General features: G+C 57.4%; 5 protein-coding genes across 5 annotated transcripts; 3 read left to right on the plus strand and 2 right to left on the minus strand.

The window, feature by feature from the left end:
- Positions 1–36: 36 nt before the first annotated feature.
- Positions 37–3,162, plus strand: K452DRAFT_315718 (uncharacterized protein; the record flags this gene model as incomplete). Its single annotated transcript, XM_033543887.1, has 5 exons — positions 37–194; positions 248–352; positions 403–1,192; positions 1,245–1,496; positions 1,556–3,162. The coding sequence occupies 5 exons, from the start codon at positions 37–39 to the stop codon at positions 2,663–2,665; spliced, it is 2,415 nt and encodes an 804-aa protein (XP_033401191.1). The 3' UTR covers positions 2,666–3,162.
- Positions 2,831–4,166, minus strand: K452DRAFT_283834 (uncharacterized protein). The gene is made up of 3 exons (XM_033539843.1): positions 3,613–4,166; positions 3,322–3,515; positions 2,831–3,182 (listed from the first exon to the last, which is right to left on the minus strand). Exons 1-3 carry the CDS (start codon positions 4,067–4,069, stop codon positions 2,925–2,927), a joined length of 909 nt encoding a protein of 302 aa, XP_033401192.1. The 5' UTR covers positions 4,070–4,166; the 3' UTR covers positions 2,831–2,924.
- A 288-nt stretch (positions 4,167–4,454) lies between these two features.
- On the minus strand, positions 4,455–6,095 carry K452DRAFT_315720 (uncharacterized protein). Its single transcript, XM_033543888.1, has 2 exons — positions 5,749–6,095; positions 4,455–5,678 (listed from the first exon to the last, which is right to left on the minus strand). Exons 1-2 carry the CDS (start codon positions 6,064–6,066, stop codon positions 4,698–4,700), a joined length of 1,299 nt encoding a protein of 432 aa, XP_033401193.1. The 5' UTR covers positions 6,067–6,095; the 3' UTR covers positions 4,455–4,697.
- Positions 6,096–6,253: 158 nt separating this feature from the next.
- On the plus strand, positions 6,254–9,236 carry K452DRAFT_264546 (uncharacterized protein). Its single transcript, XM_033538699.1, has 2 exons — positions 6,254–6,446; positions 6,499–9,236. Exons 1-2 carry the CDS (start codon positions 6,303–6,305, stop codon positions 9,070–9,072), a joined length of 2,718 nt encoding a protein of 905 aa, XP_033401194.1. The 5' UTR covers positions 6,254–6,302; the 3' UTR covers positions 9,073–9,236.
- Positions 9,237–9,664: 428 nt separating this feature from the next.
- Positions 9,665–12,210, plus strand: K452DRAFT_283839 (uncharacterized protein). Its single transcript, XM_033539844.1, has 5 exons — positions 9,665–9,958; positions 10,086–10,300; positions 10,623–11,026; positions 11,205–11,444; positions 11,665–12,210. The coding sequence occupies exons 1-5, from the start codon at positions 9,762–9,764 to the stop codon at positions 11,764–11,766; spliced, it is 1,158 nt and encodes a 385-aa protein (XP_033401195.1). The 5' UTR covers positions 9,665–9,761; the 3' UTR covers positions 11,767–12,210.
- Positions 12,211–12,224: the final 14 nt, after the last annotated feature.

Genomic DNA, 12,224 nt, shown 5'->3' on the forward strand with positions numbered 1-12,224 from the left:
ATCGCCGCATCGCACGTCCGTCTTCGTGCTCCCGACATGAGTAGCAACGGCTTCGCAAGCCATAGCCCCCCCGTCAACGGGGGTTCGCCGCCCGGAGACGCCTCGAACAAGCGAAAAGACGGCCCCGACGGTGCACCGCAGCAAAGAGCCAAGAGGAACCGGTACATTTCAATCGCGTGCAACGAGTGCAAGAGGTGCGCCAGACACTCGAGCATTGCCGAAGACAGATGCGCTAACGCGTTGGCAGGCGTAAGATTAAATGCAATGGGCAGACGCCGTGCCAGCGGTGCGGAAACCTCCAACTGGAATGTCTCTATGCGCCGAACTGCTGCAACAATTTCAAAGATACCGAGTACGACTGTGTGCTTCCTTGACCAGGGTTGGGGTGCTGACATGCACTAGTGACTTCAAACGAATGGATGCGCATATAGCGTCGTTGCAAGCACAAGTCGACACCCTCTTCAACAACCTAAGCAGCCTCCGTAACCATGTCGAAACCGGTACAATATCCTCGAATGCCTCGCCGTTCCCAAACGAGCAATACCCACGCTCCCTGTCCATCTCTCAGGCCTCTGGTACTGGTGCGCCGCCCAATGGTCGAGCCAACCAGCCCGCGAAGCATCCCCGATTTCACGGCCCCACAAGCTCGGCATTCAACTTTGGAGTCGCCAAAACAAGTCTACAGAGTATGGGGATCACTGGACCAGACGATGCCGGCGAAGACAGTGCATTCACTACGGACCCTACACCCATGGGCAGCCCGCCGCTTCCACCGTTGGCGCCGCCCCCAAGCGCTCATGTGGACCAGCCAGTGCTACACACGTCGAAGGACCCCATGTGGGCGATGAACAAGGACGAGGCTGTTCGGCTGTGCCATGTATGGCATGAAGAAATGGGCTTGATGTATCCGGTTTTGGAGATTCGGCAAATCACACAGCATACGACCCTCCTCTATACTTTCATGGAGGCTGCACACAGGACAAGGCTTGTTGAAATATCCCTTCCTGGTGCTGATACGATTAGTGACGAGCGAACTATTATCCTCAAACTCGTGCTCGCTACTGCGCTGATACTCGAGGGCAGTGGCAAGTGTGAGCTGGGCACGGCCATGTTTGACAGCGTCCGGTCAAAGGTCGAAGGCGTCTTGCTGGCACCTGTTAGTGTAGCCGGTATTCAAATGCTCGCAATCAGCGTAAGTGGACTGTAACCATGAGCCGGCCCTTTTGTTGTTAATAAGTTGCTAGGCCATGTATCATTTCCACAAGGATGAAGAGGCAATGGCATGGCGCATCATTGGGCTCGCGGCACGTTTATGTATGGAACTTGGCCTACACCGCCGCGAAACTTACAATGCCATTTTTGCCGAAGAGGATGAGCGCTCTGCTGCAATCCGGCTGTTCTGGTCTGTCTATGTCCTGGATAGGAGGTGGAGTTTCGGCACGGGTATGCCGTTGGCTTTTGAGGATGCAGATATCGATCCTCAGCTACCAAAACCGGTATTTTGACAAATAGCATTCCTATGTCTATTTCGAGTACAGTGATTGACGTCTCGCAGGACAACTCGACGCCTTATCTAAACTGCATGGTTACGTACAGCAACCTCGGATCCAAAGTGTGGAAGTCCGTGGCAAACAGCGACAACTCATCCATCAGCAAAGAAGAGATTGGCTACCTTGATTACCAGATCATCCAGTGGCATCGCTCCATACCGACTGCCCTTAAATACGTCCATCCATCTTCCAACAATCCTCAAGATCGCCAACCAGTCACTCGCAGCATACACCGCTTCCGCATCCTCCTCTACCTCCGGGCAAATCAGATGCGGATACTGCTCTATCGTCCCGTGCTACACACAGCAACCTCGATCATGGAAGACATGAACTCGGCGCAAACCGTCGTAGACGTAGCCAAAGACACCATCAACGTGCTGACGCACACGAACCAAACAACCGACATCTACCGCAGCCACCAAGTCATGTTCAACTACTTCCTAATCTCCGCGCTCGCCGTCCTCTTCCTCGCCGTCTCGCACGCCCCAGCCCAATTCAGCGAATCCTGCCGCGACGAGTTCTACATGGCGCTGGAGCTCGTGCGCGGCTTATCCGCAAACTCGTACGTCAGCAAGCGCCTATGGCGCACGATCAAGGTCCTGAAAGAGGTCGGCCCCAAGCTGGGCCTTAACGTGCGGGGCGCGTACCAAGGCAACGGCACCACCGTCGACCCCAGCGACCCGCACTCGTCGGCCGCGGTCGCCATGGCCGGCCTCGCGGGCCATCCGATGGACGAAATGGTGCTGTTCGGCAGCAGCGCCGGCGGCGCGCGGGGCCCCGCAAACGGCAGCGGTACGACGCAGGGCGCCAGCGCCAGCGGCAACATCCCGCCGGCTGCGTCGGCTGCTGCAAGCTCCTCTGCGGTGGCGGCGGCGACAGCGGCGTCCGCGACGGCGCCGCACCATGGCGACAGCCCGAACGGCATGGCGAATGATTTGACGAGCTTGTTTGAGGCGGCGGGCGGCTTCTCGGCCAGCACGGGGTTTGCGCCGCAGAATGGGTATTTGGTGAGTGCGAGTGGCGGGGAGGGAGGGCCGAATGCGGGGGCGGAGATGATCCAGAGTGTGTTTGGGCAGGAGGATGAGCTGGCGAGGATTTTGAGGGATCTGTTTTAGGTGTGTAGGGGCGAAGCTTGTGTGTGTGTGTATGGAAGGGAGTTGAGTGAGTTTGCTTGATGGTTTGGTGGATTTGGTTTGTGAGCTGCTTGCAATTTTAGATACCATTAGGTGCTTTGCTAAGTTAGGACTATTTCAGATTTGGGTCTTTACTTGTTGAGTGGTGTTTAATTCGGCATTGATTATGCTTGATATCGTGGCACTGAGGGCGTAAAACTCATTATATACGCACGCATTCCCATACCCACAGACCCACTCACTACACATCTTTCACCCAAGCCTCCCTCACCTCCTCGGCAAACTCATCAAACGTAACCGGCTTCTTGCCCGTAACCCTCAGCACGGCGTCGCCCTCGCGCGCCTCGACCCCTTTTGCGGCATCGGCTTCCAGGTCGGTGAGGAAGCGCGCAAAGTGCTCCTCGAGTCCGAAGCCCATGAGCTGCTGCTTGCGCTCCTCGGGGCTGAGCTTCACGTGCGTGATTGGGCGGCCCAGGGCCTTGGTGAGCTTGGCTGCGATCTGGGGAGGGGGCATTAGATGTGTGGTTTGGGGGAGGCCGGGGGATAGATAGGAAGGGAAGTGGAGGAAGAAAAAAAGAAGAAGGAGAAAGGGAAGAAGGGTATATGTTGTGGTGAGGAGAAGAAAATCAAACACTTACCTGGTCGTAGGTCAATAGCTCGGGCCCCAGCACCCGGTAGTCAGTGTTATGCGGGACGGGGTCCGTCAGGGCGCGGAACGCCACCGCAGCAATGTCTGTCGCGCTGACGAAGGGGATCTTGCCGTCAGCGCAGGCCGTGTACATTTTGCTGTGGTCGCGGATGGCGTAACGCTGGCCTTCTTCGGAGAGGTTCTCTGCACCAAGCACCGTATCATCAGCCTTCCATGACCCTTTCACGCACACACAAGCCCCCAAGAAGGGAAAACACCAAAGAAACGCAGCACCACTCACCCATAAACCAAGTAGGCCTCAGCACGCAAAACCCGACCCCCTGCTCCTTCGCCAGCTCCAGAAACCGCGCCCACACCTCGCCCAGGCCCTGCTTCGGCCCTCCCACCAGCTCCGCAGAGCTGCCGGCAATCAGCAAGAACCGCTTGACGCCGTACTCCCTGACGGCCATGTCGACGAACTTGATCAGCAGCGTCGAGGGCTCGGGCGCCGCTGGCGCGACGAGCGAGACCGCCTCGATGGGCGGCAGGCCCGCGGCCGCGGCGGCCTTGAACGGCATGCTGTGCGTGACGGGGTCGAGCCAGTCGAAGGGGACGGGCAGCGCGGAGGGCAGCGTCGACGGCGTGGTTGTGGCGTGTCGGGAGGCGATGAGGTGGGGGGTCGGTGGTGTGGTGCTTGAGAGGAGTTGGGAGAGGCGGAGAGACACTTTGCCTGTGCCGCCGGTAAGGAGGATGGACATTTTGGTGGTGGTAATGATAGTAGTAGTTGTGTTGAGTATTGTCTGGTGTTTGGGGGAGTTGGGTTTGGAGTTAGGCGTGATAGTAGTGCTGGTAGTGTTAACAGTGACGCTGATAGCAACTGGAATACTGCTCGTCGACATTTATATAAAGTCCGTTACTCTTCCATTGAATGACACCATGACGCCAAAGTCCGAACACTACTAAGTCCGTGTCCATGTCCGCCCTTAACTCCGTTTGCAGTGCTATTACATGTACCTACCTGTTTTAGTCGTTAGACAGACCCCGTCCTGACAAACACAATTAGACCGCTTCCTCAGCGTGGCTCTGCGATTGAATGGACCAGGAGGGTCTGGGTCACATTTTACTAGATACTTGATAGGTAAACGCTCGTTGCAACTAAGTGCTGTTGTGGATCAGCTAGACTTTCGAGGTTGTGGTCAGTCGCATCCAGAGCACTCATGTGGATTGATACCGTGTTGATTGGAAAGCCGAAAGGTTATTGGACTCAGTCCTAAATATCAGTCTCTTCCAAGCCGGAATACGGCTTGGTCCAAAAATCACCGACGTCGTTCCCCTAGCTCTACGCACCAGGCGACATGTTTTATTTCTCTCCTTCTCGCCCTCTTTTTATGCTCCCTTGACCTTGTTGGTAACGTCCACAAATGCCTCCCACTGCTTGAGAGCCGCTCCACTCTCGATGGCCCATCTCGCCCTCCTGACACCCTCTTTCCATCTTCCCCCACCGGGGCCCCTTTCCGTAATGACCTTACCATCATCGCCGGGGCCCATGCTGCTCTCGTCCGCCTCACAAACACCACTGACGACGAAAAGCGCGGCAGTGTTGATGAGCACAAAGTGCAGAATCGGGTTATCGGGCGACATCTCATTGCGGAGAATCTTCATCAAGATGGCCGCATTCTCATGTGGCTCCTTACCCGGGCTGACCTCACTGAGCGGGTGACGCGGAAGGCCAAAGTCTTCGGGCGCGAGCTCAAAGTGCTCATATTCGACTAATGTGCGCGGGGGCGCATCGTCGTCGGACGTGGTGTATTCCTCGTCCTCCTCGTCCTTTGGGCCCCGGAACTCGGGGTTGGGTCTCTCCTTCAGCATCCAAGCCTGGCTAGGTCCCGCACAGCTCAGCTCGTCCAGGTCCTCGTTACCACAAACAATAAGCGCCTTTTTCGCGCCTGCCATGCGCAGCACATCCGCGTACACGGGCCCAACGTCGCGACGTGCAACTCCGAGGAGGCGCGCCTCAATCAATGATTCCACGGGGTTCGTCAGAGGGCCCAGCAGGTTGAAGATGGTGCGCCAGCCCAGCTCTTTACGGATAGGCGCAACGTACTTCATGGCGGGATGGAAGACGGGTGCGAAGAGGAAGGCGTAATTGGTAGCATCGTAAATTTCAGTCAGGGTATCGGGCGCGACGGCGCTGAGAACGGGGGCACGAGGCTGGGTGTTGTCGAGCAGGTCCGCGGAACCGGACTTGGAGGTCGAGGCGCGGTTGCCGTGCTTGCTGAGGCGGAGGAGGGAGGATGCTATGATCGACGAGGTAGTGCTCACGTTATAGGTGCTGTGCGAATCGCCGCCGGTCCCGACTATGTCGCACTGTCATAGGCCAATCAGCACCCTTGTCCGTGTCTTCCCACAACGTGAGCATTCAACGGGCATACCATACCAGCCCACCGCGGTAGGTTCCCTCCTTGCGAGCATTCTTCCTGAGCACGTCGCGCAGCGCCTTCTTATCCACCGGAACGGCGGCATTGCGCATCTCGCCGGCGCATTTGAACAGGACATCTGCCTGGCGATCACGCTCCTTGAAGTGCAGCGCAGTCAAAAGCGCGCCGCATTGGACCGGTGAAAGGCTGTTGGTAAAGATGTGCGAGATGGCCAGGGCGATCTCGCTGGCAGTGACTGGCTCGGCATTGGGAACAGGCAGATCCGGCCAGAGGCGCTTTAGAAGCGGAGTGATGGAGACTTTGGTGTTCTCAGCCATGGCGATTGAAGCGCAAATTTCCAGAGAGTAGAGAGAGACTTTGTATGACTCTTCGTGCGCAATTGAATGGAGGGGCAGGCGAATTGCTTAACGCGGGGGACAATGCGCCGAGCTGCCGATGGCCGAAAGCTTGGCGCGATTTTTTCTGACCAGGGCTATCTATCACTGTTCGCGACAGCTCTCTCAACCCCGAGGGACCGTGACAGGCCCAGCCATACATTCGCCAGACTCCAACCATGGGCACCAAGAGAACCGCCTCCGAGGCCCGCCAGGGCTTCCGTGGAAACAAGCCCTCGAACCACAAGGCGAATGGCTATAAAGGCAGGAATGACGGCCCGCGCGGCAGGAAGCCTGCCATGGACGGGGAGAAGAAGGCTCTGGTATGCTGCTCCGCCCGGCTCTGATCGCGCAAATGCTCATAGTCACCTCCAGGCTTTCCAACCGCGTCCCGATTGGCACACCGCCGAACTCCCAACTCTTCCCGTACCGGATCAGATCGAAAAACCGCCCTCTCGTGCCGTGCTTGAAGAGCTCCAACAATATGCCGATTCCCTTCTGGACGCCGAGAACTCCAACTATTCTTCCAAAAACATGGCCGCCGACTCCTCGCACAAGTTCTTGTCGACTATCATGGCTTCGGGTACCCTCGAGGATAAGGTCTCTGCTTTGACCTTGCTGATCCAGGAATCGCCTCTGCACAATGTGAAGGCGTTTGAAAACTTACTGGGAATGTCAAAGAAGAAGAGTAGGAACCAGGCACTTATGGCGTTGGGTGCGTTGAAAGATTTGCTTGGTGCAGGTGTTGTGTTGCCGCCAGACCGGAAACTGAGATCCTTCCTGAAGCAGCCGGGTCTTCTCAGTGTTTTCTCGGGCAAGAATGCCAACTGGAAGAGTGGTGACCGTTTGCCTCCCGGAGTCGACGATGCGCATCTGGTGGCCTGGGCATACGAGGACTGGCTGAAGCGGACATACTTTGACCTGCTCAAGGTGCTTGAAGGATGGTGTAACGACGAAGTGCCGTATGCGCGGAGCCGGGCGATCACCATGGTCTGGGAACTGCTAAAGGAGAAGCCGGAACAGGAAGAGAACTTGCTTAGGCTTCTCATCAACAAGCTCGGTGACACGGACAAGAAAATCGCGTCGCGGGCGTCCTATCTGCTTCTCCAGCTGCAGATTTCCCATCCGGTCATGAAAGGTGTTGTGATTAGTGCGATTGAATCCGACCTCCTTTTCCGGCCGGGCCAGAGCACGCATGCGAGATACTACGCTATCATCACCCTCAACCAGACGATTTTGAGCCTGAAGGAGCAAGAGGTGGCAAACAAATTACTGGAAATCTACTTCAGCATCTTCCTTGCTTTGCTCAAGCAATCACCAAGGCCGGGAGAGGAGAAGAAGCAAAGCCAACAGGGTGGTGGCGGTAAGGCCGGGAAGAAGGCTCAGCAGAAGGCAAAAGCAAAGGCTAAGGCGCAAGAGAATGCCGATGCGAAGGATGTGGAATTTAACGACAAGATCATCGCTCAAGTCTTGACTGGCGTTAACCGCGCCTTCCCTTACGCAAAGACCGACGACGCTACTTTCGAAAACCAGCTCGATACTATTTTCCGCGTCACGCATTCGTCCAACTTCAACACCAGCATCCAAGCCCTGATGCTTATCCAGCAGATCTCCTCGACGAAGCACTTCTCCGCCGACCGATTCTACCGGACACTGTACGAGTCGTTGCTGGACCCCCGTCTACTGACTTCGTCAAAGCAGATCTTGTATCTCAACCTTTTGTACAAGTCGTTGAAGGCGGATGTCAGCATCAAGCGCGTCAAGGCCTTTGTCAAACGTCTCTTGCAGATTATCACACTCCACGAGGCCCCCTTTGCGTGTGGTGTGCTATATCTCATCGCCGAGCTGCAGACCACCTTCCCTAGCATCAAGATTATGCTTGCCACCCCTGAGGTCACCGAGGACGATGAGGAGGAGCACTTTGTTGACGCTCCTGAAGATGGCGAAACCGACGGCGCGGCGGCGGAGAATGCAGCCGCCTCGAGAGAAGTTGCTGCACCAACTTCAGAAGCGCCGCGATATGATGGTCGCAAACGCGACCCCGAGCATACAAATGCTGACCTCGCCTGCCTGTGGGACATTCTTCCCTTCCCGCAACATTTCCACCCCTCCGTTTCACTCTTCGCTTCTCGCCTTCTGAACCAGGAGGAAATGCCGCCCAAGCCTGACCCGACCCTCCACACCCTCATGCACTTCCTCGACCGATTCGCCTACCGCAACGCTAAGCAGAAGACGTCTGTCGGCAAGGGCGCAAGTATCATGCAACCTATGGCCGGCGCTAGCACGGCTGACTTGCTCATCAAATCACGGGATGGTGGTCGGACGGAAGCACCGCTCAACTCGGAGAAGTTCTGGCGCAAGCGTATTGAGGACGTTGGTGCCGACGAAGTCTTCTTCCACCAGTACTTCGAGAAGAGTGGCAAGCGTGCGGCAGCAGACAAGAAGAAAAACAAGGCCAAGAAGGCAGCAGACGATGAGGGCAGCGAGGATGAGGAGGGAGAGATCTGGAAGGCGCTTGTGGGCAGCAGGCCGGAGATTGAAGGTGATGCGGACGAGGACGATGAGGATTTGAGCGAGCTGGAAGAGGCGATGGGCGACGATGACGATGAGGACATGGACATGGGCGAGGACGAAGGCGTCGAGATCAACATGGGCGACGCACCCTCAGAAGACGAAGACATGGCAGAGGATGCCGGCGCCGAATCTGATGACGGGTTCGACGCGGCTGCGCTGGAGGACGGCGACGAAGGCGCCTTTGTGGGCTCCGACGAGGAGCTGCCAAGCGACTTTGAGGGCTTCGGCGCGGGCGAGGAGGAGGGTGAGGAGGAGAGGCCGAGCAAGAAGAGGAAAGGCGACGACAAGAAGAAGAAGAGGAAACTCAAGAACCTGCCGACGTTTGCGAGCGCCGAGGACTACGCGAAGCTGCTCGAGGGCGACGATTCGGAGTAAGGCGGTGTGTAGAAAAAGTGACCTGGGGCGTGGCTGGGGAAAATGGTATAAGAATAGGCGTTGCGCACATGTTTCTGGCTGTGATAGGAAGGGGTTTCTCTTTGTTGGATACCACGGTTGTGTTTATGGAGGTGCAGCAAGAATGTATGCATGTGCTCCTGCAGTGGATTGTTCGTGCCTGGTGATTACGCTGTGAAGATAAGACGGTGATAGGAATGAATTCGTGGTGTGCGTAACTACCTCCCGATGGATATGTATACCCAGTTAGGAAAGCGGACAGGCTCCTCGGCGGAAGGGTTGCACGAAAGCGGTATCGGCGTCGGGACCGCTCTGCTTCGTAATGGTAGGCGTGCTCAGCTATCGTGCTCATCTGGTGTGAACGGGACTGCTCGGTACTGAGACGGATGCCGTCGGCCCTGGTGGAGCCATGATAGCATGCGTCCATACAAATAGCAGACGGTACTTCTCTCATCAGATGCTATCATTGTCGGAGCGCATCCCGCATCCCGCATCCTGCACATTGTCGTCGTCGGCTGGTCAGCCGAAACCCGATCTCTCTCACCGGAGGGGCACCCGTCAATCAGAGGCTACGTAAATAGTGTGGGGCAGACTGAAGAAGCCCGAGATTCATCCCCGCTTTCCCACCGCATCACCATCGCGTCTTCGTGGGGTTGGTGAGTCACCATCCAATGTATTCCTTCCGCCTCTTCTCTCGCATTAATACCTCCTCTGCCATTCGCCTGTCGCGCCCTAACCTCAGCTTCTCCTGCACTCCTCGCCCGTCAGCATCAGCTTCAGCTTTCGCACCTCGGTTCAACGTCAAGTTTCTTCACGCCAGCAGCAAGATGAGCAAGCCAAAGGCCCTTCTGTTGGGTAACCTTGATCAGTACGTCGCACCATCCCCCGCCTGATACTCTTCACATGCGAGGTCACGCCAGGCTGTCGCGTCGACGTCTCGCATGGCGTCCTTGCCCCAGATGCGTTCCAGCGCTGCATAGCTAACCGTGTTATAGCGCCAAGAAGACGTGGGAGGCTCTCTCTGACATTGCGGAGCTTGTTACCCCGCAGGCCAAGAACCGGGCCGAGTTCATCGAAGAGTGCAAGAGCGGCAAGCTGGACGGCGTCGTTGCAGCGTACCGCACGTTTGGCAGCGTTCAAATCACCGGCCTGGTGGATGAGGAACTGGTTAATGTGTTTCCGGAGAGCTTGAAATTCATCGCTCACAATGGTAAGTTTTTTCTTCTGTTATGTCCTGTATGCGTTTCGAGTCACATGCAATGGTCACCGATGCTTGCGGTTATGAATGGTCAATATGGAAAAGAGCCAGGCGAGAGATGCCATGCAGGGAGAAAACAAACGAAGGAAGTCGGTAGCAGCACGTCTCTGCTCGATATGCTGTTCAGTCGGCAAAGCTCTTCCTGCTCACAAGCCGCGGAAACACCATTCCTGCGCCTATCCATTCGAACCCAAGCTCTTCCAGCCCCGGAACATCTAGATAGCGGATCTCGGGCATGTTAAACGTTCGAGAAGCCAACACTGACCGCGTCCAGGAGCCGGCTATGACCAAGTCGACGTGCACGCCTGCACGACCCGGGGCATCAAGGTGTCCAACGTGCCCACGCTCGTCGACGACGCCACAGCCGACGTGAACATGTTCCTGATCATCGGCACGCTTCGCGGGTTCAACACGTCCATGCAGGCGCTGCGCGAGGGCAAGTGGCGCGGTAACCCAGCGCCGCCGCTCGGCCACGACCCCGAGGGCAAGACGCTCGGCATCCTCGGCATGGGCGGCATTGGGCGCAACCTGAAGAAGAAGGCCGAGGTCTTTGGCATGAAGGTCATCTATCACAACCGTAAGCAGCTCAGCGACGAGCTGGCTGGCGGCGCAAAGTATGTGACATTCGACGAGCTGCTGTCGACTAGCGACGTCATCAGTCTGAACCTGCCTCTGAACGTAAGCATCCTCCCTCCGCATCCCTTCCCCTTTTCCTATTCCCTAACCCCAATAACCCAACTCCTCAATCCCAATCTCCAATTCCTGTCGGCGGAACAACGGAGATGGCGGCCTAGCCAAAAATAGCAAAAACAAAGCACACAACACAGCCGCAATAACTGACGACAAAATTGCGTAGAAAAACACCCGCCACATCATCTCCGGCCCCGAATTCGCCAAGATGAAGCCGGGCGTCATAGTCGTCAACACGGCCCGCGGCGCCGTAATGGACGAGGCCGCCCTCGTTGCCGCCCTCGACAGCGGGCACGTCTGGTCTGCCGGCCTGGACGTGTACGAGGACGAGCCCGCCGTGCACCCCGGCCTAGTCGCCAACCCGCACGTCATGCTCGTGCCGCACATGGGCACCTGGACCGTCGAGGTAGGTCCCTCCCCTTCTCCCCCACGGCACATATACCCCCCCGCCCCTTCCGGCCCGTGCTGGAGATTAAGAAGAGCACCCCCCCTGCCTTTGCTCCCTCCCCCTCCCCCTCGTCGTCGCCACGTGGGCGCGCGCTTCATTTTGTTTTATTTTGGGCATATTACCCTGCCCGCGCTGGCCACCGGCTGACCGTGCCGCGCTCGCGCTCCTCCCCCCGCAGACCCAAACCGCCATGGAAGAGTTCACGATCGGCAACGTGCGCGCCGCGCTCGAGAAGGGCCGCCTCAACTCCATCGTCCCCGAGCAGGCTGACTTGCAGTGAGAGCGGGCACGCACGCTCGCTCGCACGCATGCACGTCCGTAACGTCCCGCACATCCGTAACGTCCCGCACGTCCGCTCGCCCGCGTCCTCGCACTGGCCAGCCAGCCCCGTCACGGCGCAAGACTTACCTCGACACACGGCCCTGCGCGGCCTGGCCGAGCGCGCCTTCTAGAAGCGCCCGGCATTCGCACCGTCTCGGGGCGCCCGAGCGTGTGCGCGGGGCTGGCCTGCTGGTCTGACTGGTGCGTGTGCGTGCGTGTGTGCGTGTGTGTCTGTGTATGTACGTGTGTTTGTGTGTGGCGGGAGCGGGCGGCTATCTACATACCGGGAGTTTTGTATTGTAGACGGGGGAATTACCTAGAGACGGACGGCCAGACAGACGGTGCAACGAGCCCATACCATATACCATCCCATCATCTATCCATCATAGAACAGAACAGGCAGGCAGGCAGGTAGAG

The sequence above is a fragment of the Aplosporella prunicola genome, assembly GCF_010093885.1.
Source record: "Aplosporella prunicola CBS 121167 unplaced genomic scaffold K452scaffold_4, whole genome shotgun sequence".
Classification (NCBI taxonomy): domain Eukaryota; kingdom Fungi; phylum Ascomycota; class Dothideomycetes; order Botryosphaeriales; family Aplosporellaceae; genus Aplosporella; species Aplosporella prunicola.